Source organism: Cibotium barometz, chromosome 15, assembly GCF_041138505.1.
Source record: "Cibotium barometz isolate CiBa-2024 chromosome 15, ASM4113850v1, whole genome shotgun sequence".
NCBI classification, from domain to species: Eukaryota; Viridiplantae; Streptophyta; class Polypodiopsida; order Cyatheales; family Cibotiaceae; genus Cibotium; species Cibotium barometz.
In genome coordinates, this window is record NC_141060.1 from 14,409,316 (window position 1) to 14,436,183 (window position 26,868).

The 26,868-nt window shown below is 46.7% G+C and overlaps 1 protein-coding gene across 1 annotated transcript in view; it reads left to right on the forward strand.

The window, feature by feature from the left end:
* The window catches only part of LOC147630991 (monothiol glutaredoxin-S15, mitochondrial-like), an 89,549-nt gene extending 63,851 nt beyond the window's left edge, over positions 1-25,698 (forward strand). The window contains exons 3-6 of the mRNA XM_086809125.1: positions 12,852-12,951; positions 13,059-13,125; positions 25,076-25,154; positions 25,279-25,698. Of these exons, the coding sequence (XP_086665251.1) occupies positions 12,852-12,951; positions 13,059-13,125; positions 25,076-25,097 (189 nt within the window). The 3' untranslated portion in view covers positions 25,098-25,154; positions 25,279-25,698. The remainder of the gene's footprint in view (positions 1-12,851; positions 12,952-13,058; positions 13,126-25,075; positions 25,155-25,278) is intronic.
* Positions 25,699-26,868: the final 1,170 nt, after the last annotated feature.

Below are 26,868 nucleotides of genomic sequence, written 5' to 3' on the forward strand. Positions count from 1 at the left end.
TAATAAAAACAACATGTGCAACATACTTACCACCTGTTCACATGCACCAAAACTCATCAGAATACAGAGCAGACTTCACGACTCACTGGCAGGCGTCCCCGCTCAGTAAGTAACACGTCGAGTAGGCAAACACAAAAATACATGTCATGCGAAAACAGTTTCAAGCATGCAAATCATGTGTGCATGTGCAAATAGTAACATGGACATATCTCCCGTTCATGGAACAAGTACAAAATAGCTATCGGCACAAAACTGGCACGACATAAAAAACATAAAAACCTGGTCTTCCTATGGAGTGATAGTCCCATAGGTAAGACACAGTTCCAGGCGCGAGTCTCCCTATGGTGTGACAGTCCCATAGGCAAAACACGGCACGAATACTGGTTCTTCCATGGCGTGACAATCGCATGGGTCGAACACAGTCCAGGTCATACACGGGTTGCACTGTTCTGGCTCCCGTACATACGACACCATCCTGCTAACACACGGGTGGCACCAGTCTGGCTCTTGTCCATGTCAGCAAAATACTGGCCTCTTCACACGAGACACCGGCCTGGCCTCAAGTGAACGAGACGCAAAAACTGGAGATGGACCAAATGGTCGGCCAATTGGTGACATGGGCTCTTTGTCCTGCATGATCAAAGCATAGTTTACCTGTAAAAGCTCTGCTGAACTTTTATCACGGACTCTGTGCGATCTTCGAGGTCCGTCCTATGTGGTCCATTCGGAGGGAAGCTTCGTGACACCTGACTCCTGAAGGGTGTCCACCAACCACCTGGGTACTCGAACAGAACGCGGAGCCTCATGCTGCTGCGGGGGCTCATCTCCAGCTGTGGGCTCAACCTCCTGAACTGACTGAGGTTGTCCACTTGGAACAATCAACTGGGAATCATTATCAAAATCCTCTGGGTCTCCAAGAAGTGGCGGCTCATCAACAGTGGAAACCGGAACATGCTCATCAAAAACCACATCCCTGCTGACAACACCCTCGTTCCTCTCTGGATCATATAACGTGTATCTCTTGGAAAGAGAGTTATATCCCACAAAGACAAGCTTTTGGGACTTTGAGTCGAGCTTTCCCCTCTGCTTCTTCGGAATGTGAACATATGCATCGCTCCCAAACACACGAAAATGGGAGACATCAGGTTTCCTGCCAAAATATGCCTCAAAGGGAGTCATGTTCGGTACTGAAGTTGTCGGAGACCGGTTGAGGATATGGACAGTCGTAGCCACAGCCTCTCCCCAAAGTGGACGAGGAAGATCACGATGCTCCGACATCGTCCTCGCCATCTCCACCACAGTCCTGTTCTTACGTTCAACTACTCCATTCTCTGACGGTGAACCTGTACTGGTGAGCTTCCTCTTGATGCCATGTTCCGCACAAAATCTCATGAAATCATTGGAAGAAAATTCACATCCTTTGTCAGCTCGAAGAGTCTTCACCTGCAAGCTAGACTCTTTCTCGACCATTACATGCCACTCCTTGAACCGAGCAAAAGCTTGGTCCTTCTGTGAAAGGAAATAAACCCATGTGAATCTGGAACAATCATCAACAAGCAGCATAAAGTACAAAGAACCTCCCAAGGATGCTGTCTGCATGGGTCCACACAAGTCAGTGTGTACAAACTCCAGTGGTTTCGAAACCCGCCTGGAAGCTTGCTTCGGAGAAGATTCCCTGTGCTGCTTACCACGAATGCAAGAATTGCAACATCCTTGCCTGCTGCCAACATCTGGCAAGCCAACCACCATCTGGTCCCGGAAAGCTCGCCTTAGCGCATCCACATTCAAGAGGCCAAACCGAAAGTGCCACAAGTCACCAACTTGAGAACCTGTCAAAGAGGAGAGCGTGAAGAGTTTGTATATACCATTCTCCACGCCGACTTCCCAAACAACCTGGCCAGTCTCGCGGTCCCGTAGAGCAACAGAATGCTCCTCAAACTCCACCCGGAAGCCAGTCTTGCACACCTCATGCACTGACAACAGATGAAAACCAAGTGCGGGGACGTAAAGAACACGAGAGGAATGCTTACCCCTTCTGCCATCGGGAATGATCTCCATTCAGCCCTCACTGTGTATCGGTATGGTGGAATTGTCGCCAATGAAAATGCTACCTGACTGCCGTTTAAGATCTTGAAAGAAGTCACGGGAGGGAGTCATGTACCTGGAAGCATCACTATTGAGAATCCATTCCCGAGTATCCTTTGCGGTGGAGCCAATTGCCTCCTCGCTCGAAGAAGATGAAGCATCTGTGTCCATCATCTCTAAGTGCACAAAGGCTGGAGTCTTTGCAGCTGAAGCTAAAGAATCAGCACTCTTCCCAGTCCGCTTGGGACACTTCCTCCAATAGTGGCCTTTCTCACCACAATCATTACAGGTCCTCTCAGCCTTCAATTTCTCGGTTTGAGTTGGGCTTCTTCTCAGAAGACTTCTCTGATGAAGCCTTCCCTTTGCCCTTGTTGTTGTTATTACGGCCTTTGGACTGTTGGCTAGTTAAGGCCTCAGAACCTTTGCCCTGTGGGTGGAGGGTTCGTGAATCGCTCTTCCTGGTCCAAGACCATGGGCACAAGCTCCTCCCATGTGATGGTGCTGAGCCTGCCACCACTGGTAATCAACGAAGAGTAAAAAACTGAGTACTGAGAGGGCAAAGTGACAACAACGTTATGGCCATATCCTCTCACGATATCTCTTTCCCTGCCTAGAGAACTTCCTGCTGAAGAGCCTACAGCTTGTTGATGTGCTCCCGCATCATCGACGACTTTGCAGGATTCATCACCCGCATCTGAACTTCCAAGGAACCCTGTTGTAGAGAGAAGCCAAATGTTGCCAAATACCTCTGATGATTGATTACATGTGGTGACAATTCACGAAGATGAAAGAACGGACTCTGGCATTGACACGATCCCATAATTGAGCCTGTGCCTCCCGTTCCTTCCGAATAGAGGGCAACTCCCCTTCCTCTAACTCCGGCCGTGGAACCCCAACAACAATGAAATCAACCAAGTCATAAGACTCCAAAACAGATTCCATCATTACCTTCCATATGCCTTAGTTGTTTCCGTCCAATTGACAGTCCACTGGGAACCTGGGGAGTGTTGGGATCTTCATGTGCTTCTCTGCCATCTCAAGTAAATTTGCCATTGCGGGGGTGTAACTGAAAAGGGGGGGTGGGTGGGAAAAAAATGAAGAACTAAACCTGCAAGTGGCTGTCTAGCAACACGGCCCACCTTTCACTTGGTTCTCCTCTTCCCGTACGGCCCAAAACAGATGTCACGTGCATCCCGCACTTGTATGCCACATAGACATATCTCTACAGAAGGTGCAGGACTTGGGATGGTAAATTGGTCCCATGTGAGCCCAATCTGGGACGAGTGAGCTAGGGCTCCATCCCAGTCGTCCGAGGTCAGGTGTGCATTGTCTTGCACATGAGTCCAAGGTCAGGTGTGCATCGTCCTGCACATGAAACAGTGCCAGTCGGTGCTGTGAGTCTCCCTCTGGAATGATGTCAGTGATTCTGTGTATCTGGTATGGTATTGGATGCCAGATCATTGTGTAGATAGTTAGGGTTTGCATATAGGAAAGGGGCCAGCCCATAGGGCTACTCCAAGTACTTGTGTGGGCATGGGGACAATGTAAAACCACCCCCATGAGGGCCAGGAAGGCCCTGGCTGTACCCACCAGCCATGGATAGGCCATGGAGGGCTGTAGGAAAGCCCTAGGGGCAGGCCAGGGGTAGCATACAGGTTTTCCAGCCTTTTTATTGCTGTAAGGGCAAGTATGGGGCAGCCCAGTCTCCAAACAACATGCATACAGTGCCCAGGCGTGTTAGAAAACAGGCGCCTAATGCCCAGCCAGCCATGAGAGCATGCGCAGCATTTAAGAGGATTTTTCTAGCATTTATTGCTATTTATCAGTCGTGGGCTGAATTTCTGCCAGCCGACTAGAATTAGAGCTGGCCGACTGCCTTTATGGGTAGTATAAATACCAAGGGCCCAAGCCTTTTGTGTTATCTCATAATTCACCAAGAGCTAAGGCTAATCAAGGGCCAGGATAGCCAAGGATTTGCTAACGCAAAGGGGTGAAGGGCTGCAGATCAAGGGCAGAGTTATCTCAGCCAAGAAAGGTCAAGTTTTTTGTATTTTCTTTCAGATCTGCATCATTCTAATAAACCAAATACACCATTCGTGGTGGGAGCCCTACAGAGGGTATTCGGGACCCAATACTGTGTCCGCTTCTCCCTCGCTCTCTCTCTCTCTCTCTCTATTTTTCTGCACATCTACATTCAGCTTTTGTGTGTTAATTCCGTCGAAACAAGTGTGCTGATTTCTGGGCATTGAAGTTACTGATCTCCCCCGAAGCTTCTGCATGTTACAGTCCTCCAATCAGCACTACAAATAGCCCCCCTCTTGCTCACACAGTTCCCACGATCTTCCAAGAGCCTAGTGCTCTGATACCATGTGAGAATATGCAGCGGAAATGAAGACAAGATTTGAAAACACCAAGAGCAAGTGCACAACAGAAAAACGCAGAACTGAGAGAGAGAGAGAGAGAGAGAGAAGCGTATCTCTCTGCTATATACACAAAAAAATCCCGCAATACAATATGTAGAGTGTGGGGGGCAAGGGGCCATTATATATGGCCCCATGCTGCTGGTCAGCCAGCAATAAACAGCCGATAGGAGCAATAAATGCCCACGACTAGCATAGGGTGCAGTCGGCCAGTACAAGGGCAATCGGCTAGGTGCTGGACAGCAGTCGGGAGAGAATCCACTTGTCGGCCAGCACACAGAGGTAGCTGACAGCCCTCCCACACCTAGAGTGAAATGGGAAAAATATGGAAAGTGGGCAAAAATGAGAAAACACCTAAATGGGGCGGGCACACCCACAACAGAGGCCTTGGCGTATATATACAGACAGGAGATGACTGCTAACAGATAGTCCATGGCAAACCACCAATGGGGTACAAAAACCGAATGAACAAGCGAGCTATGTCCTTGGCTGTGGCTATCCGCTTGCATGGAATGAGCATGCAAAACTTACTGAATCTATCAACAATTGTCATACACTGTGTGTTTCTAGATCTAGTTGAGGTGGGAAGAGGGCCTACGAAGTCCATACTGATGTCGTGAAAGGGTCCCTCAGGAATAGGCAAAGGCTGAAGCAACTTGGCTTGTTTGGTATGAGGAACTTTCACTTTTTGACATATTTGGCATGATTGGACATGTTGGTGGACATGTCGTCGCATCTTAGGCCAACAGAATGACCTTTCTAACTTCTTCAAGGTACTGTTGATACCCTTGAGATCCCCAACGAGAGAATCATGGGCATCGTGGAGAAGGACTCGACGCTTTTCTTTGAGTACACAAAGATGGTTCTTGAAAAACAACCACCCATCCTGTATACTATAATGGCTGAACTGAGAGCCAAATAATATTGAGTTACGAACTCTTCTGAATCCGGATACTGTGCCTTCATACTGTCTAAGTCATTGCCTTGAATTTCAAGCATAGTGGACTCCTGCAATGTCTGAATAGTCCCTTTGCGACCAAGAGCATCGGCAACGGGGTTATTCTTGCCCGGGACATATTCAATCATTCCCCCAAAATTTTTGGAACAATTGACTCCATCTGGACTGCCTGTCACTCCATTGGGCACTAGGCATGGTTTGCAACCATTTAAGTGCCTGGTGATCTGCCTTAACTATAGTGCTTCCAATGTTTAAGAGCGGTCGTCACCCCAAGAGCTCTTTGTCATACACCGAATAATTCTTCTCGGCGTTATTGAACTTGCGACTATAATAAGCCACTGGCCTACCATCTTGCTGTAAAACAGCTCCAATGGCAAGGTTACTGGCATCGGTAAACACCTTGAAAGGATCATTCCATGATGCCAACTTCAAAACTGGAGGCTCATAGGCCACTTTCTTCATTGCCTAGAATGCCTCTACAGCCTTGCCTGTGACGGACACTTTCTGACGACGAGTCTTCACGCCCTTGAGCAAGTCAGTGAGAGGTGCTGCAAGGTTAGAAAACTTGTCCATGTGGGTGCTGTAGGCTTGACAAAGGCCCACAAATGAGCGGTTTTCCTGGGCTGTAGTGGGAACATCCCAACTGATAATGGCCTGTATCTTTTCAGGGTCGAGGCTAATACCTGAGGAACTGATGATGTATCCCAAGTAATGATACCCCCTCACCTGCAAGCCCAGTCATCAACATATAATCTATCAAGTCTAGAGAGATTGGGGTCAGTGCTTCTCCTATCTGATCTTGAGAAGCAAAGGCTCCCATGGCTATTCCCAAACTCTAGAAAATGCCAAGGGTCCCGTCCCCTGACTGCAAGAATCATCTCCTGCCAGGCTCTGCTCCTGAAATTGTGGCCGTGCCACCCCTAAGTCTATCCTCTGCTGCCTCTATAATGTTAAAGTCATCGCCCAAGCACCAAAAGTCAGCCTAAGGGAGGGCCTGCGGTACTGCGCTCCAAAAGAGGGCTCTACCTGTAGCAGCGTTCAGAGCGTAAACGTTGAGGAAGCTAGCACGATCCTCTCCAATAGTAATGGTAATCCGTTGTGCACGCCTCGGGACAATGACTCCTAAGTCAATGACAGTGCTGGCAGCAGCTGCTCACTGTCAGATATACACACCCCTCCTTGCATCTGTGAGGGGCCGAAGGATGGGGAGCAAAAAGTGTGACTCCTGCCTGGAAGAATCTTCCCGCATCTACGGATGTGCCCCTCTGAGAGATGATGCTCCTAGAGGAAAAGAATGTCTACAGGTCCACCCACTATGGCCCTCTGAAGCTCGCCACGTAGGACGCCATGTCTATGAAAGCACTGAGCCTCCCCTAAACCCTGAATGTTCCATGAAACAATCCGCGTATCAATCTCGGTGTGATGCGGCACTAGCAGATCTGCCCTCCACTTGAAGAGTCTTGGGCGAGGGTTTAGATGGGGAATAATCACAATCCGTGTGGAGGCGAAGGTGTGCCAGGTGGGCACTAATCATGTCCTCCATGTGACGCCACTCTGTACGAGTGCGCGCATATGCATGCTCCGGATCCCATCGATCACAGCAGAGGTATTTTTAAGAGGGGGGAAGAGGTACCGCAGGAGAAGTATGCATAAACACAAAAAGCAGCACCTCCAGATTGGAGACTACCATCTCCCCGTCTTGGCCTCCATGGGCTGAACCTCCAAGATCTATCCTAGCTAGAGGCCAAACATGGGTGAGAATGTCGGTGATGCGGAGATCGTGGAGATGGTGGGAGAGCTCAACTGCCTGACCCTGGATGGCAGCTGCCACCAACTCAGGATCCGGCTCTGTCCCCGGCATTGAAGGGGACTGAGAAGATCATCATGCCATTATTTGGTGTAGAGGGCTTGGAGTGGTGAAAAACCACACAAACCTGAACAGGGGCTATTGTCTCCTCAAACATGTCGGTCCCTTCCATCGGCAAACACTGGAAGAAACTGTAGTCCACAGACTGTCCCAGGATCCTGGGGTCCCCCTTGGGGACTCTGGTGGGAGAGTCCTCGTCGGGGAGGCGGCAATGGGCACCTCGACCAGCTCGGAGAATCGGTGAATCATGCGACAGACTGATCCCGTCGGCTGCCTCCACTCCGGATTAGGGGCTGTTGGGGGGCGATGAGAGTGCTTTGGAGAGGCAGAAAAGGGGGTGGGGGGGGGGGCGGGTGGGGGGGGGATGATAAAGGTGGGGGGAGCGCGTTGCGGCAGGTATAGTCAGTGTGGAGACTGGGGGAGGAGGAGGGGGAGGTGGCGAGAGAGGGCAGAGGGGTGTAGAGGCCGAGGAGGGGTGCTGCTATGAGGGATCCATCAAAAAGGAAAGCTGAGGGGAGGGACCCGTCGGGGGCTCAGAGAGGTCGGTTGGCCTCTCAGAACACTGGGGGTTGGGGGATCTCGACGAGGGATTGGCCGCCATACTGGTGGGGCCAGAGGGGCCCACTTCGGGACTGAAGAAGGCGCATCACCAACGAGAAAATGTTGAGATAAATGCTTATAACGGTTCTTTAACAAAACCAAATCCTCCTGGGATCTGCTAGCTTGGCACGCACGGTGGTGGAGCTCGGCTTTGGTGGTCATCTGGCTGCCCGTGCATGGTCCAACTGTCCGCCACACACCCTCTGCTGGGTCACCCGAAGTCGCGGCCCGGTGCTCTGCTACGTGAGACCACTCTATTGATGTGATACCTGGTAGCACATTGCCCAACCGACCTCCATATAGGGTAAGTGCTAGCCAACCAGAAGAGATTATGGCGCAGGTAAATGACTTGCTTGAGAAAGGGTTGATATAACCTAGCTCATCTCCTTATTGTTCACCTGTGTTATTGGTGCAAAAGAAAGATGGAACATCCAGGATGTGCGTTGATTATCGTGCTCTTAACAAGGTTACGATAAAGAAAAGATTTCCTATTCCACGCGTTGATGACATTCTTGACAGGTTGGAAGTTCAGCTTGTTTTAGCTGAATTGATCTCAAGAGCTGCGTAGACTTACCAACGCACCGGCCACGTTCAATGGGATGATGGACATGATTTTCAGAAAGCATAGGCAATTTACTAAAACCTTCTTTGATGATTACATGATCTCACCAAGAAATAGGCAGTTTTTCAGCGGGGCATCACATTTGGACTGGTTTTGATTGTGCCATTGAATGTGATGCTTCTAGAGATTGTATTGGTGCCGTATTAAACCAAGAAGGACATGCTGTTGCATATAAAAGCCGTTGATTGCAACATGCGGAACTTCACTTGCAGGTTTATGAGAAAGAGGTTCTAGTAGTCATTCATGCTCTCACGATGTCGAAGGTTTATTTGTTGGGAGCTGAATTTACTGTTAAGATAGATCATCAAAGTCTTCGGTACTTTCTTACTCAAACGAAGTTGTTTGAGAAGCATATGAGATGGGCAAATTTCCTCTCTATGTTTCATTTTCAGATTCTACACACTCCCAGAAAGAAGAATGTAGTGGCTGATGCACTTTCTTGAAGGCCTCAAGTTCATGCCATTATTGTGGTCTATCATCAAGACCTCTCAGATATGTGAGATACCTATCACACAGATGATGATTTTCAGTATGTATGGGCTGATTTACAGCAGGGTAATTCAGTCCCGAATTATTGCATACGTGATGGGTATTTGATGATGCACAACCGCCTTTGTGTGCATAAAAACTTAAGGCAAAAAGTGTTGGAAGAATGCCATGTACTACCTTATGCAGGACATAGAGGCATTCTTGCCACTATGCAGGCTTTGGAGAAGTATTTCTTTTGGCCTCAGATGCGTAAAGACATTGATGATTATGTTCGCCAATGTTTGGTTTGCCAGAAGGTCAAATTTGACAGGCATAAGACTCTGGGGTTTCTTCAACCTTTGCTGATTCTGAATTAGTCTTGGGAAAGTATCGCCATGGATTTTATCATGGATCTTCCAAAAATGTGGCAAGGGAATGATGCTATTTGGACTATTCTAGATAGGTTCAGTAAACAAGCACATTTCATTCCTGTGCGGAAGACCATAAAACTAGAGCATATGGTGAAGCTATTTTTGGCCCAAATCTTTAAGCATCATGGCCAATTGCGGGGGACCGTGATCCTCACACCACTAGTCTCTTTTGGCGCTCACTATTTGATAATATGGAAACCAAGCTGAATTTTTCTTCGGCATATCATCTCCACAGATAGATGGGCAGAGTGAAATTGCAAATTCAGCGGTGCTTGATTTATTGAAATCTTCTATTTCTGACCGCAAATCACATTGGGAGAAGTGCCTATCACTTGTTGAGTTTGCCTACAACAATAAAGTGCATACTTCTACGAGTAGGGCACCGTTTGAAATTGTGTATGGCAAAGTGGTTTTGCCTCCTATCCTACGCACCAAGGATGAAATATTTGCAGCAGATGAGTATGATAGGGATCTAGATACTACCTTCTTACAGGTCAGGACAACCATATAGAGATCTCAGGAAAAGTAGAAGAAAGTTGTAGATAAACATCAGAAACAGTTGCAGTTCATGGAGGGTGATTGGGTTTTATTGAAATTCCAAAAAGCTTGCCTCCATAAGAAGACAAGTAAAGAGAAAATGTATCCCAAGCTATCTTGCAGTTATTATGGACCATTTCAGATCTTGGAGAAGATCAATGAGGTAGCTTTTCAATTGGTGTTACCAGATCATTGGCGGATACATAATGCCTTTCATGTCAGTCTCTTGAAACTATATGTTGGTCCAGATCCTTTGGAACTGGTAGTGGAGGACCAACCAAGGATTGATGAATTGGAAGAAATCTTGCAGCTTGAGTAGATTGTCTTTCACAAGGAACGAAAAGCACTCGTGGCAAGCTTGTTCGTAGATATCTGGTTAAATTCAAAAACTACCCAGCACTTGATGCGAAGTGGGTTGATGAAGAATATTGTCAAGACTACTCGGATCTCCTTATAGCATATATGGATGCTTTTCAGTTGAGGACAATTGATTAGAAGCCGAGGGGAATGTCACAATCCTCGAGAGATTTGTGCCATGCGGAAGAATTTCCTAGAGCATGATGGATTCACCCATGTAAGAGTTGGTGACTTTAACGAGTGATTAGAGTTGGTGGCTCTAAGTCAGTTAGAAGAGTTGGTGACTTTGACTACTGTAGTTATGCATTCATGCAAGTGTTGGTGACCCTAGTGTCTGCATAAAAGAGTTGGTGACTCAGTTTAGTGAGTATGTTAACTCATGGAAGGGTTGGTGATCCTGGTAAGTTAGCTTGGATCATGCAAGGGTAATGGCTCTAGTGAGTACAGCATTTGGATCCAGCGTGGGTGGTTCCCATGGTCGTGACAGTTTGTGTACAAGATGGCAAGTTGGGGGATCTAATCCAAATCATCGTGCACAAGCATTTACCCGTGAAGTGCACGTGCATGTGTGACTTGTTTTGTTTGCCTGGACATTGCCATGGTATTTTGCCTATGAATGTACATGGGCATCGGGGATGCTTGGACACCCCATGGACGCGCGTGTGCACACCTATTTGGGACTAAGAAAGTGGATTTTATGTGTTTTGTAGGTGGTAAGTGTGCACATTGAACCTTATTTAATTATTATTTCTTTGTTTACTAAAGTCTATGGTTGCGGGTTCACATTCATTAAAGTTTGGGCAGACAAACGGGTTCACAAAGGGATGGACTATTTTAATGAACCCGGACAAATTTTTAGGTTTGGGCACCCGGGCATGCACCAGAAACCCACGAGATGCCAAAAGTGACCTTGGGGGCTATTTTTGCTAGACATGAGTTGCTTTTTTGGGTGCTTGGGGTGTGGAGCAGCCAAGAGAGCTGGTCTATTACTTCTCTAGGGAACATAGGGCTGTTGAACAGCAAGGAAGAGACCTGTGTGGCTGGCCGATTCCATCTATTGCTGCCAGACAGCTGGCTGACTCATGGAACAATGAATATGTGGCTGGTTGACAGTTGAAACATTAGCTACAAGACTCGCCGACAACGTTTCCTCTTTTCTCTAGTGCTGGCCATGATGTATACATGCTATAGCGGTGGGTCGAGTTGCATAATTGCTCACTAATGCTGGTCGACTTCCTCTACTGCTTCTCTTTTGGCTGGCTGTACTGAATTACAGCAAATCTCAGCCATACTTCATGGGTTTCCTTGAGATGGAACTGACACAGGTTGTGCCAGGCTTCAACATAGCTCATGGGATGCAAATTGATTGGTCTAAGTGTTGTTTTGGCCTGTTTGGAGCTACTGAATTGCACAATCGTGTGGACAGTCGTGAAACTAAGGAACATTTGGTGATTATTAAGCCCAAGTTGGTGACCAAGGGCTTGGTTTCATTGGACAGTAGTTGGTGACTGCTTTGGCCTTGGTTGGTGATCGAGAGTTGGCTTTATTTGAATAGCAGTTGGTGACTGCTTTGTCCTTGGTTGGTGACCGAAGATTTGTTTTCTCTATTGGGCAGTTGGTGACTGCCTTGCTCTGGTTGGTGACCGAGAGCTTGTATTGCTTTGTTTACATAGATTTGGATAAATTTGGTGTCATCAGAGGAGTGGAACTCCTGGGCACCAGCATCTTGTACAAGAGAGTACTCTGTTGGTAATAAAGATACCTTGGGGGGAGAGGGGGGGGGGGGGGTGTTAGGACTTCGGCCCAACTTCAGCCCCTAGTGCTATGTCATGTGCAAGATTATCATATGTGGTTGCAGGATGTATGCTGTGATTTGGGCCACTGGTTTTTTGTATTACACGTGCCCGCTTGTGACAGCACATCTCGGAGGGGTGAGCAACGGTGGTATGGGATGCTATGGCTAGGCAAGGAGCGAGGATAGCGTGGGGGTGCTCTGCAAGAGCTATGGTTGGGAGGTGAGGCACCAATACCACCTATCATGTGAGTGTTCATGTGTTTGTATGCAGAATACGCTCGGGAGATCAAGTGGCAGTTTCATAGGCCTCACCCAAACACCCTTAAGGCTATGGTAAAGTGCAAAGACTGTGTATTATATGCCAGGCTTTTGGTGTGCACAGTCTTCTCCGCTTTGGGACAACGTCTCCAAAGCTGCTTCTGGGTTTATTCCTTGGGGCTTATCATGCATGCTTGTACGCTTATAGTATTTGGGGATAATATATGGATCTTTTCTTGGAGAGAGACGATAATAAGTTGATAGATGGGTATTGATTGGCATGCTTGTGGGCTTTTATTCTGCCGAAAAATAGTTCCCCTGAGACCTTCAGCTCTCATTATCTTTGTCTTGTCCATATGGAATGTCCTTATAAAATCGAGTTTTTTTTTTTTCATTGCAGTTTTTTGTTTCTACAGGGGAAATGAAAGCTGACATTCAGTTTGTTTTTAATAGGACATAAAGGAGAATCCAGTGTTGCTTTTCATGAAAGGTGTCCCTGATGCTCGACAGTGTGGGTTCAGTGCAATGGCCACTCGCATATTGCAAGTGCATGGTACTTATGAACCACTCTTTTTTGTGTGCGTGCATCCATGTATACATGCACTAGTTACTATGAAAGTCGGCATGGTGTGGTGATTTGAGTTGCATGTATACTTGCAGGTGTGCCTTTTGCAGCAAGAAACATCTTGGAAGATCAAGAACTTCGACAAGCAATGAAGAACTTCAGGTATCCAAATGCGGCCATACTGGTAGCCTAAAATGCCAAGTAGTAGTTGTGCCAATGGAGACCAACTATCTAGAGGGAAGTCAACAGATTGCCCTGAACCTGCTACCAGTACCCCTCTGAGTGTGATAAGATCTACAATCATTGCATCTAGCCGCTCAAATAGTGAGATTAGTGAGCATCTCATCTTGCAAATGTGGACTGTTCAGGTGCCATTCTGACTTGTCAAATGCATCATGCCTCCGATGCATTTGCCATCTCTATTGTGGCTCTGTACAGTTAGATCATGAGAGTGACGGGGGCGGTTGTGAACCCTAACTTTATAATACGACAAGGCTATCAGTGTACAACCAAGTATGGATGCACTAGGGTAATGTGTGTGCATGTCTGATGGGAGGAATCAGTACGTGCAGGCAAACGGCCTATGAAATCGACATGCTAGGAACTGTTAGAAAATGTACAATCAAGGGGAGAGGAGAAAGAAAGAAAGAAAGAAAGAAAGTTGTATTAGAAAGTTGTATTAACGTCTTCAAAAGGCCAAAATGACCTATGAGACCAAAAGGTTACATCATATCCACCATGAGGTACATCATCCTGGGTACAAAATAGTAATAAAGAAAGATAACAAGAAATCTAGAACTTTAAAATCTGATCTAGGTACATGAGCAGAGAGCTCTCATATCACCCTAATACATCCCTCATGGGCCGCTGTGACATGGTGCTCAAGGTGGTAAAACCGAGCTGGTGCGAGAAGGTCCTGCGATGATGGCCCGGATCTTCCTGTGGTGGCGTGGCTGTGGGTGAGGGCCATGGGGTCTGGGGCGTCGAGCTTTGCATAACTCACTGGCTCTGTCGAGTGTCACACCTCTTGGCCGAGCTCCTACACTAGCCTGTGGTTTGGGTATGATGGGTGGATCGGCCCTCGGAGTGCTGGTGAGAGCTCTCTGTGCTGGTCCTCGAGCAAGTACAGCTGATGTGGATCTCACTAAGGACTCCCTGTGTCTGCGGAGCTCTAGAAGAAAAAGTCCCAGGCATCTCTGATCTGGGAAGTCCATGATCCTGGAAAGTGGTCTGAACCCAGCTCGGAAGAGGCAGTGGAACCTCCCCCGAATCTCATAGTATATAGGGCATCGGCATATGTAATGGTCCTCTGTCTCGGGCTTTGTGTGACAGAGCTGGCATATCCTGTCCTCTGGTGTGGCCGCCCTAGGCCCATATCTAGCATTCTCCACTCTCAGTTGGTGGGACGAGGTGCGGATCTGGCCGATCCCACATCTCACCCCAAAGGATAGGTGTATGTCCATATAGCATGGACGGATGATGAACCCATCCTCTGTCAGGCATAGGAGGTGATCTCTGTAGAAGGCCATCTTCGTCCCCAGTGGACGACTAGGTGAACTCCATGTCCTCTGAGTATCTAGTCTGACAATGTCCTTCCTGATAACCCTGTTCCGCTCTGTGCGGCTGAGAGCAAATGACGGGGCCTCTAGGAAGGGGGGGAGTGCTTCCATATGCATACCGTGCATGCCAAACCAAGTGCCTACCTATGCATACCAGCACTCTGTATCTCCCTCAAGTGTCAACTGTCTCGAGGACTCCAAGGCTAGCTGGGGGTATCTATCAAGTGGAAGCTCCCATAGCCTATGCCAGTATGCCACTGTCTGGAATAGAGCCTCTGTCACTATCGGTGCAGCACCCATCTCTGCCCGCACAATCTCATGTGGCCCTGATGGTCAATCTCATGTGGCCCTGATGGTTTACTCCTAATCATGCGTGAGGTCATCGCCACTAGGGGCCCCTCCATTGGCTTCCACCCATCATATACCTCCTCTATATTTGTCTCGGCCGGCTCTCTCCTTTGTCTCCTCCGTGGTATAAGCTAGGACCCTAGATGGGGCACCATATAGTAGTGCAGGTGTAACTAGAGTATCAAATAGCCAAAGCTTCGTCCTCGGCTCCTGAAACTGTATCTGTGAGCATTGCCTCTCTAGCGAGCCAAGGGCTGCATATCCCCTCGTCAATTTAGCGTCAGCCGCCTTCCGCATCGAGAACTGAGGTCCAGCAAAAGTGATCCCAAGGTATACATATGAGGTAACATACTCCACAGGCTCTCCACTGTATGTAAAATGTACTGCAGATCTAGTTATCCACTGTGAGGAGGTGTTAAAGATCATGACCTTGGTCTTTCCAAGGTTCACAGTAAGGTCCCGGTCCTCGCAAAAGGCCCGTAATGCATCCAAATGCCTCTGCAGCCCCTTTGGTGAATCAGAAATAAGAACAATATCATCTGCATAGAAGAGGTCAAGAATCTTGCCAAATGTGCTCCTGATCTCGTCAATGTATGGACCAAATAGAGTAGGAGACAAGGGGCAGCCCTGCACCCCGATAGTGCTGTGTATGATCTCTGAGTCACCTCCTGGAGCCGGTACTTTGCCTGTGAGACTGACTCATAGAGTGTAATGATCCCCCACAGCATCTCTGCTGGCACTCCCATATCCTGCAATCTCTTGATCAGTCTGGCCCGTCGGACAGTATCAAAAGCTTTGCGGAAATCCACAAAGCAGCAGTATATCCATTGCTCGTGAGCTCTCCCCTCCTCAATGATCCCCCGTAGTGTAAAGATATGATCTAGTGTGGAGTGCCCTCTCCTGAAGCCTGCCTGCCCCGGTGCTCTGAGTCTCTGCTCCTCGGACCATCTACTAAGCTCATGCTCCAAAATCGAACCATAAATCTTGGCCAAGGTGTGACCAATCATGATAGTCCTATAGTTGTTGGGTCCATGGGGTCACCTGCTTTCAAGATAGATACAATAGTATTCGATGACCAGTTGACGGGGAAGCCCTCACATAAAGCCTTGCTAAACATGTGAACCAGTAAAGGGGCTAGCGTGTCCCTAGCATGGGAGAAATGCTCGGTGTGGAGTCCATCATGATCTTGTGCTCTCCCAGTCTGCATCCTGTCAATAGCATCTCTCACCATGCTGAGGTGAAAGAAGGAAGAGTGGGGGACGAGGTTTGGGTGGATGGGGGAGAGGTGGCTGCTGGTAGAGAGAGGCGGCATAGGTGTGCCAGGTGCTGGGTGAAGTAATCGGAGTTGGAAGGTGATGATCCTGGAAGATCCTCCAAGCCTCCTTACAGTCCCTTCCAAGAAATAGCTGGTATAGCTCCTGCTCAAGCTTGGCTAGGTAGGCTCTCTTCTTTCTCCGTGTCAGACGTCGAAATATCACTCGCGCCTGCTGGTGACCCCCTCAATATATGATATATTTATTGGGAGCATTTAACAAATACAATGCTCCATGGGTTCAAAGAACCAGATGATGTCCATGTACAAATGAATACAGTACCAAACAGAGAGGTAACGCCTCGCTATATGAACACAGCCACCAGATGTATAGAAGAAGGTGGCTCAGCCTAAAGAAGCGTGGAAGAGCAGCCAATATAGTCGCCTGGCTGCAGCGGAGAAAAGGCAGCCTGGAGGAGATAAACACACAGCCTGCTGGTGATGGACACATAGCCGGCTGCAGTGGTGGGCAGTGCAGCCTGTTTGGCTGCCTGTCTGGAGGCACACGCACAGCCGCTTGCTGTGGTAGCGGGCAGCCCACTGAATAACCAGCGCAGCCACTAGCCGTCTGAAATGGAGGCGCCTGGCTGCAGCCTGATAGGAGCAGAAGCGTAGCCTTCCGCCTGCTGAAGGAACAGCAGCCTGTGCCGCCTATATGGGAAAGCACACAGCCGCTTGTGGAGTTGCAGCCGCCTGGGAGCCACGGGAAAGAGCAATCTGAAGGAGATTGTCAGGACACTGTGAAAGTGGAACAGCACAAGTGTGGGCATGGTGGTTGGTGAGCAAGATAAATATTTAATGATTCATATTTGGGTGCCCGGACAAATAGTAATATTTGTGGACATCCCCAAGTGAAGAGGGATCAAGGGATTTATTATTTATAATGTTTTAACCTTGGGTGGCCTCTAGGCATAAGTGGCCCTTAGAAAGTTTGATAAACTTTAGAAAGGGGCCACTAGGATATTATTGGAGGGGGCTACTCCATTTTTGGAGGTACACGCCTCTCTCTTCTCTCTCTCTCTCTCTTGCTTTTGGAGAGAAGTCGTGCAAGTTGGCTGCGTGGAGGAGAAGGGGAACACAGCTGCGTGGAGAGTAGCCGGTACAGAACACAGGCCGTACAAAACAGGTGGCTGTAGGCCGTACAGAACAGGTGGCTGTAGGACGTACAGAACATGCAGCTGCAGGTTTACTGGCGGCTGGCACAGGCGGTACTGGCGACTAGGGTACGGACAGCAGGAACAGTCAAGTACGGTGCAGTTCCGTATAGCTGGTACGACAGCTGACACAGGTGGCAGCTGCTCACTATTTGGTACAGGTGGCTGCAGGTTAAGGCGACTACTGTGCAGGTGCAGACCTGTACGGTACAGGGGCTGCAGGCGGACTGTACGGACAGAACAATACAGTCGCTGCAGGTCATCTGATGCAGACTGGTATAGGCTGGTACGGCTACTGCAGACTTTTTGACGCAGGCGGCTGCAGGTCCACTGATGCATGCAGGAACAGTTTTGTACGGACAAGTCCAGGCGGGTACAGACCGGTTCAGTCCAGCAGTTCAGGCGGTGCATCAGTCAGGCGGCTGCAGAGAGAAAAGTACAGACAGGTACACACGTGCTGCAAGTACAGATCCGTACAGACAAGTGCACATGTGTGATGCAGAGTTGTTGATACAGGCGGCTGCAAGTACTGATTGGTACAGTCAAACCCTCCGGTGCAGAGCTGCGCATAAAAATTGGTAAGCTCTGAACATATCAATCTTTCTTTCTTTCCACTGGCTTATGTCTGCTGCAGAGTTGTTTCATCTGGCCCTTTGTAGAGTATAGCAGTTTGAAGGGTGGAAACAGAGACTGGACAGTGGATTGGTTTTTAGGCTGAGTTTGAAGCCATGAACATGGAACAGCCAGATGTGTGCTCAAGGCTGCCCTCTTGAATTGTGTTGGTTGATTAGAGGGAAACACAGTGTGTTGCTTTTGTAGGACACAGATCTGTATGTGAATCCTCTATGCTAAGAGGTCTTGAGGGCTGCCAGATTGAACATGCAGGTTTACTTTCCTTGACTGCCTTTGTTGTACTCAGTTATACATTCCATTGAATTTGAATAAAGAAATACCGAAAGGGGCGCCAAGCTTTGGGGCCAACAGGTGTCGATTTCCTTTCAGTTCTGGAGCATTCTAGCTCCTGTTAATTTGTTATTTATTTGGACTACAATTGGAAGGGTGACTGCTAGTCTACCGCACTTTGGTTTCTACCAGAGGCCGGTTTCAAGGTTCTGTTGCCGGGACCCATCATCAACTTTCTTAAGGGGGTGAGCTCGTGGTTGACTCGAGGAAAGTCATTGTTGAAAAATTCAGGAACATGTCAGACACAGAAGATGAATATTTTTATGATGAAGAGGAAGAGCAAGAGACCTCTCTTGAGAGAAATGAATCCGAGGATATTCTTGCAGGAGAACAGGCTGCAGTAGATGCACAATATGAGGATGTAACACAGCCAGAAGATATGCCTAGTAAAGAGGAAGATGATGCTCAGTTTAAAAATCGTTTGGCAGGTGTAATGTATGTGTTTATGCAGCTCACTCAAAGTGAGAAGTTTGCTGAATTTATGAGATCCCGTTCTGAGCCTGAAAAGAAGACGAAGAAAGTGCGTTCTAAGAACCCACCTCAGGGCAATAGTGGTGCCTTCCCACAGGATCCATCTTTTGGACAGTTTCCGAACATGCAACCTGCTTTTGGTGCCAACTCACAGAGTTCCTTTTTCGGACAGCCATCAATTCCTCAGCAGTCTATGCATCCAGGCTATTTTGGTGGTGGCTCTGTTTTCCAATCCATGACTGGGGGTTATCCTCAGGGAGGCATGGGTATTCCAGGGAATTTTGGAGCTAGTTTTCAGCCTGGTATGCAAGGGAATATGTATGGTGGTATGCAGTCCGGAATGCAAGGAAACATGTTTGGGGGCATGCAGCCCGGAATGCAAGGAAACATGTATGGGGGCATGCAGCTCGGTATGCATAGTGGTATGTTTGGAAACATGGCTGGAATGTATGGAATGCCAGGTGTGGGAATTGGTAATGTTGACCCTATGATGGGCATGAATGCCGGGGGTAGCAATCTTGTGAAGCCACTTCCTTACGATAATCTAACGCCTATGGGTAAGGCGAAGGATTATAAGGAAGGGGGAGCTGCAGTGAAATTTGACACGTTCAGTGGGGCCAAAGATAAGCTAAAGGCACTTACCTTTTTACAGCAGTTTGACATTGCTTTTTCTGGTGGTAATTACACGGAATCCTCTAAGGTGAGAAAAGCTGCGACTTTTCTCAAGGGCAATGCATTGCAGTGGTGGTCCACTCTTCTTTTACAGGGCATAGCACCATCTACTTGGGTACAGTTTAAGCAAGTGTTCTCTTCCGTGTATGGCTCACATCTACTTTTGAGGTGGATGTAATGACAGTTTGGCACAAGTTGGATGCATCAAAGTGTGAAAATATGGAGGATTATAATAAGAAGTTTTGGAAAGCTTTACTCCCAGTTACTTCTTATCGTGCAGTGCCTTTGTCTGAGCAAGTGGAGAAGTATTGTTGTGGGCTGCCCAAGGAAGTGTGCGACTTGTGTATAAAGACTCGAGTAACAAATATGTCGCAAATGATAGAGAATGCTATGAGTAATGAAAAAGCATCTTTCTGCGTACTTGATTTTTATAAAGGATGCAAAAGATGACGAGTCTAAATCTAATTTGTCTACGTCAGATAAAGACAGGACTGATTTCTTATGTGAGTTCCAAGATTGTTTTTCCGAGTCATTGCCAGAAGAACTTTCTCCGGAAAGGCCTGAAGATCATGCAATTGATCTAATTCCGGGAGTACTCCACCAAATAGACCGCCGTACCGTGTTAGTGCAGCCCAACAAGAAGAAATTATGAGTCAGGTACAAGGTACAAGAGTTGTTGAATAAAGGGTTGATTCAGCCTAGCTCATTACCCTTTTGCTCACCTGTACTCTTAGTGCAAAAGAAAGATGGTTCTTGGCGCATGTGTATTGATTACAGGGCGCTAAACAAGAATACCATCAAGAATCGATTCCCTATTCGGAGGATCGATGACATACTGGACCGCTTACAGGGCTCAACAGTCTTTAGTCGGATAGACTTGAAAAGCGGGTATCATCAGATACGTATTAGATGCGAGGATGTGTATAAGACAGCATTTCGAACCACTTTTGGGTTATATGAGTTCTTGGTTATGCCCTTTGGTTTGACAAATGCACCTACCACATTTAACAGAATGATGGACAAGATTTTCCGGCCTCATAGAGTGTTTGTGGGCACATTCTTTGATGATATGATTGTGCATTCACACACTGAGGAGGAGCATAGGAAGCATTTGGCCATTGTGTTTGAAGAACTCCGGAAGCATAGGCTGGTCATTAATGGCAAGAAGAGTGAGTTCTTCTTGGAAGAGATACACTTCTTGGGGCATATTGTGTCTAAGCATGGAGTCCGTATGGATCCTTCTAAGGTGGAAGCAATTCTTAATTGGCGAGATTTGAGGACCGTGCATGATGTATGCAGCTTTTTGGGATTGTGTTCCTATTACAGGTGGTACATACGGTATTTTGTTGAGATTGCTTCGCCTCTTCATGCCTTAACAAAGAAGGCAACTCCGTTTAGATGGGATGATCAAGAAATTACAGCCTTTAAAAAGCTTAAAGAAAAGCTTACTTCGGATCCCGTATTGGTATTACCGGATCTCCGAAAGGCTTTTGTTGTCCAATGTGATGCATGTGGAAACAGCATTCGGGCAGTTCTCATGCAGGAAGGACATGTGATAGCCTATGAGAGTCGTATATTGCAGAATGCCGAGAAGCATTTACAGGTTTATGAGAAAGAGATGTTGGCTGTAATTCATGCTCTTTCTACATGGAAACACTATTTGCTTGGGGCTGATTTCACTGTGCAGACAGATCATCAGACCTTGCGTTATTTCCTCACGCAAACTAAACTTTCTGAGAAGCATATGCGATGGGCCAATTTTTTGTCTATGTTCCAGTTCCAAATTGTGCATGTGGAAGGCAAAAAGAATGTTGTGGCAGACACTTTGTCATGCAAGCCACAGGTCTCATCAGTTTCACTTGCTTATCATCATGAGCTTGATGAGATGAAAGAGCAGTATGCCCATGATGAGGATTTTGAAAGGCTCTATGATCAGATGTCTGAGGGTCAGCGGCATGATCATTATACTCTCAGAGATGGTTTTTTGTTGATGCATGGTAGACTATGTGTTACCAGGCAAATACGACTCAAGGTCATGATTGAAAGTCACGCTCCACTGTATGCAGGTCATAGAGGTATTCACGCCACGGTCAAAGCAGTTGAGACTTTCTTTTATTGGCCAACCTTGAGAAGAGATGTTGATGCTTTTGTTAGGCAATGCATCGTATGTCAGAAGGTGAAGTTTGACCGTCAAAAGACACCAGGGTTACTTCAGCCTTTACCTATTCCAGATAGACCATGGGAGAGCATTGCCGTGGATTTTATATTTGATCTTCCACATACACAAACGGGGAATGATGGCATTTGGACTATCATATGCAGGTTCAGTAAGCAGGCTCATTTCATTCCCGTGGGTAAGACGATCAAAGTTGATCATATGGTGAAGTTGTTCATGGCGAACATCTTCAAGTATCATGGCTTGCCTTCGTCTATCATTAGTGACTGTGATCCACGGATGACGAGTTTATTGTGGAGAGGGTTGTTTGACAACATAGGTACAACTCTCAAGTTTTCATCTTCATTTCATCCACAAGCAGATGGTCAATCGGAAGAGGCTAATTCTACAGTGTTAGATCTTCTTAAGTGTTATGTGTTATAGAGCACAAGCAACAATGGGAAAAGTATCTTCCTTTGGTGGAGTTTGCTTATAACAACACTGTCCATACCTCGACGGGCAAGGCGCCTTTTGAGATTGTGGAAGGAGGGAAGAAGGTACCACCCATTTTGCACACAAAGGATAAGATCTTTGAGGCTGATCAGTATGTGGAGAACATGGATGAAGCTTATCGGAGAGTTAAGTTGGCACTCCAGAAAACTCAGCAAAAGCAAAAGAAAGCAGCAGACCGTCACAGACGTGCATTAGAGTTTGCATTGGGTGATTGGGTTCTTTTGCGATTTGAAAAAGCTAGGCTCAAGAAGATGAAGGGTAAAGAGCGCTTATTCCCTAAGTTGAGCATGCGCTATTTTGGACCTTTTCAGGTATTGGAAAAGATTGGTGAGGTGGCCTATCGCTTGAAGCTACCAGATCACTGGAGGATTCACAATGCATTTCATGTGAGTCTACTTAGACCTTTCTATGGGGATGTGCCTGAGGATGTATCAGATGAGGCTCAGCTGGAAGTTGAGGAACGTGATGAGGTTCTTATTCCAGAGCAGATACTGGCACATAAGGAAAGAAAGATACGAGGTAAAGTTTCTCGTCGCTATCTTGTGAAGTTCAAGAACTATTCACCGATGGATGCGAAGTGGATGGAGGAAGGTGACTTAACAGATTCACCTCAGGTTTCACAGCTTTATCTCGATGCCTTTGAGTTGGAGCCGACTCTTGTTACGGCTCATACAGGTTCAGCAGAGCATGGGTCTGGAGCATTGCCTGATGCTCAAGAGGGGGGTAGCACCTCCACTCCCTTGATACAGACAGGCTTAGATGACATCTAGAGGTCGGTGCAGCTTTTGTCTCACCCGAAGGTATTGATGGCTGATAGTACATCTGTTTATGGGACTTCTATGATATGTGTACTAGTCACATTGGATGTTGTGGTTGTGTATGGTTCACAGTGGTATACAACTTGGACTACTACTACACCATTGGTTTGCAGTGAATGTTGTTACATATGCATGGCTTAGAGAGATTGGGACGTTGATCTTGCCATATTGTACATTTCACTTTGGATATTTTGCTGTATCACCAGATTGCAATCGAGGACGCTTGCCATTTTTCAAGAGGGGGGTTATGTCATGACCCTGTGAAAGTGGAACAGCACAAGTGTGGGCATGGTGGTTGGTGAGCAAGATAAATATTTAATGATTCATATTTGGGTGCCCGGACAAATAGTAATATGTGTGGACATCCCCAAGTGTGAAGGGGGACCAAGGGATTTATTATTTATAATGTTTTAACCTTGGGTGGCCCCTAGGCATAAGTGGTCCTTAGAAAGTTTGATAAACTTTAGAAAGGGACCACTAGGATATTATTTGAGGAGGCTACTCCATTTTTGGAGGTACACGCCTCTCTCTTCTCTCTCTCTCTTGCTTTTGGAGAGAAGTTGTGCAAGTTGGTTGCGTGGAGAAGGGGAACACAGCTGCGTGGAGAGTAGCCGTACAGAACACATGCCGTACAAAACAGGTGGCTGCAGGCCGTACAGAAGAGGCGGCTACAGGTTTACTGGCGGCTGGTACAGGCGGTATTGGCGACCAGGGTACGGACAATAGGTACAGTCAGGTACGGTGCAGTTCTGTACAGCTGGTATAGGCGGCGGCTGCTGCTGTACGACAGCTGACACAGGCGGCAGCTGCTCACTATTTGGTACAGGTGGTGGCTGCTGTACCACAGCTGACACAGGCGGCAGCTGCTCACTATTTGGTACAGGCGGCTGCAGGTTCAGGCGACTACTGTGCAGGTGCAGACCTGTACGGTACAGGGGCTGCAGGCGGGTACTGTACGGATAGAACAGTACAATCGCTGCAGGTCATCTGACGTAGACTGGTACAGGCTGGTATGGCTGCTGCAGACTTTCTGACGGAGGCGGCTGCAGGTCCACTGACGCATGTAGGTACAGTTCTGTACTGACAGGTTCAGGCGGGTACAGACCAGTTCAATCCAGCGGTTTAGGCAGTGCATCAGTCAGGCGACTGCAGGGAGAAAAGTACAGACAGGTACACGCGTGCTGCAAGTACAGATCCGTACAGACAAGTGTACACGTGATGCAGAGTTGTTGATACAAGCGGTTGCAAGTATAGACTGGTACAGTCAAACCCTCCGGGACAGAGCGGCGCATAAAAATTGGTAAGCTCTGAACATATCAATCTTTCTTTCTTTCCACACTGGCTTATGTCTGTTGCAGAGTTGTTTCATCTGGCCCTTTGTGAGAGGAAGGGTATAGCAGTTTGAAGGGTGGAAACAGAGACTGGACAGTGGATTGGTTTTTAGGCTGAGTTTGAAGCCATGAACATGGAACAGCCAGATGTGTGCTCAAGGCTGCCCTCTTGAATTGTCTTGGTTGATTAGAGGGAAACACAGTGTGTTGCTTTTGTGGGACACAGATCTGTATGTGAATCCTCTATGCTAAGAGGTCTTGAGGGTTGCCAGATTGAACATGCAAGTTTACTTTCCTTGACTGCCTTTGTTGTACTCAGTTATACATTCCATTGAATTTGAATAAAGAAATACCGAAAGGGGCGCCAAGCTTTGGGGCCAATAGGTGTCGATTTCCTTTTAGTTCTGGAGCATTCTAGCTCCTGTTAATTTGTTATTTATTTGGACTACAATTGGAAGGGTGACTGCTAGTCTACCGCACTTTGGTTTCTACTAGAGGCCGATTTCAGAGATCGAGCATGCGTCAGAGATGGTCGCCGGCTATCCTCTCTTACGAAAGATGGTGGAAACGATCGTCGGTTTTTTTTTTTCCTCGAAGGGTGGTTCAGTCCAACAGTTCAGGGTCGATTTCCTTTCAGTTCGCATACAGTACTTGTAATTTGCCCCGTTTTTTGTTGAGTTCTTTGTGCCAAGACATCTTGCTTGGGGTTAGCCAGATAAAGGAAGCAGACAGATCTGTTAGTACTTACCGCTACCTTTTTTTGATCAGTATGCAGTTTTACATCTGAACGATTCTCTTGTTTTTGTTGGTTTGTAGCAACTGGCCGACTTTCCCTTAGGTATACATAAATGGAGAATTTGTTGGAGGCTCTGATATCTTGAAGAAGATGCACGAGGTGAGTCATCTCCAAGTTTCTTCTGCAGTAAAAAGGCCCGGCGCAGATGCACTTAAAGCTTTCTCACACTGTGCTTTCACAAAAATCTGTATTTAACATGTCCTTGCTTGTTTTGTTCGGGCAGTCTGGCGAGCTAGAGGAGATGCTCAAAACAGTTCCACGGAAATAAGACTTCAAGAACAGTCTGTCAGCAGTGTTCTAATCCCAGTTTTTCCCTGAGGAATCATTTACAGGTTCTTGAGCAAGCTGCTATAACTGCCTGTTTTTGGTGCTTTAGAGTTGTTATATTATTTCTTCTTTTTTGAAAAAATTGAAGTGTACCTTTAATATTCATGAATCTTTCTACTTGTTTGAGCCTGTTGAGTCTTTTCTTATTTGGAGACGCGGCAATGTCTCGTAATCATACATTTGAAATAAGGACGGGTAGTCAGGGGATACAAGGATCTCCAGTTGTCAAAGTTTATTTTTGAAAGACACTTGTTCACCTTACTATTTTAGAGTTTGTTTCAAACCTTTCTTGATAAATAAGAATGCCCTTACTCTCCTCTCATTATGTGCAAGTATATGTTGTCCTTTCTTTCAAGTGATGTCGAGGAAATACACTGCTAAGCTATTTCCTAATGCAATGCAATGAAATCTAAGCCTTGTGGGCTTCAATCAAGTAAATCACCAAATAAACTAGGCTTTTTTCCCTTCCAAGTATTAAAGTAATGTTTCTTTATACAAACAAGCTTCAAAACAAAATAAAATACAGCAAATCGAACACATCTGAAGCTCAAAAACTGTATGTTTTTTGGAGTCAGGCCTCTTAAACAACAATGGGTAATATTGGGTGATCCCAAGCTCGGAATGTTGAAACTAGCAAGTGATGTTGGGTAAATGTTAGGAACAAGGAGGAGTGCTATGTGATCATGAATTGCCATATAAGTTCCATTAGTCATAGAATAAGGTTCAAAGGAAGTCCAAATGTGAAGGTTTACGTGGATTGTCCATCCCAAATGGAGGCCAAAAAAAGGCACCTAGAAGGTGCGAAATAGTCGAAGTGGATTCTCACTTCAAGGGAGGTGGTCCTCAAATCTAGGCAAGATTAGGGGATAGATTAATTAATCTTAATAGCCATAATTAGTGGCTAATGGAGATGTACTCAAGTCTATATAAGGGTCCTCTATCTAATGGATTATCATATGATCTTTTTGATAAAATCTCATCTTGTCATTATGCTCTAGTTTTGTTATTAATCTTAATATCTTTCTTGTGTTTCTATCATGTAAAGATGTTGATACTAATCTAGTTCTACACACCCTAATCCTCTCTAGGCTTGAATTTCAAGTTGGTATCAGAGCCACCTATCATCCTTTGATCTCCTCGCATAACCCTAGTCAGCAAAATCTTTAGCATTCTAATTAATCATTAATCCATTTTCTCCCTCTTTTCTCAAGCTCTAAAATCATCAAGAATCAAAGTGTTTTGCCTCATCTATTGCAAGGAGGCATCATTTGGAGCAACTAAATCAACTCGAGGATAGAAAGCATCAAAGAAGGCAAGAAGTGATCAATATAATCATCCAAAAAACTCCCTTAAAAATTTCAGCATACAAGGGTAATTTTGATCTCTTTGATCATATCTAGCATGATTGTTTGAGCCATGGAGTCATAGTATCACATGTGGAGGATACATATTGGTTTGTTGAGCACAAACAAAAAATATTTGAGCT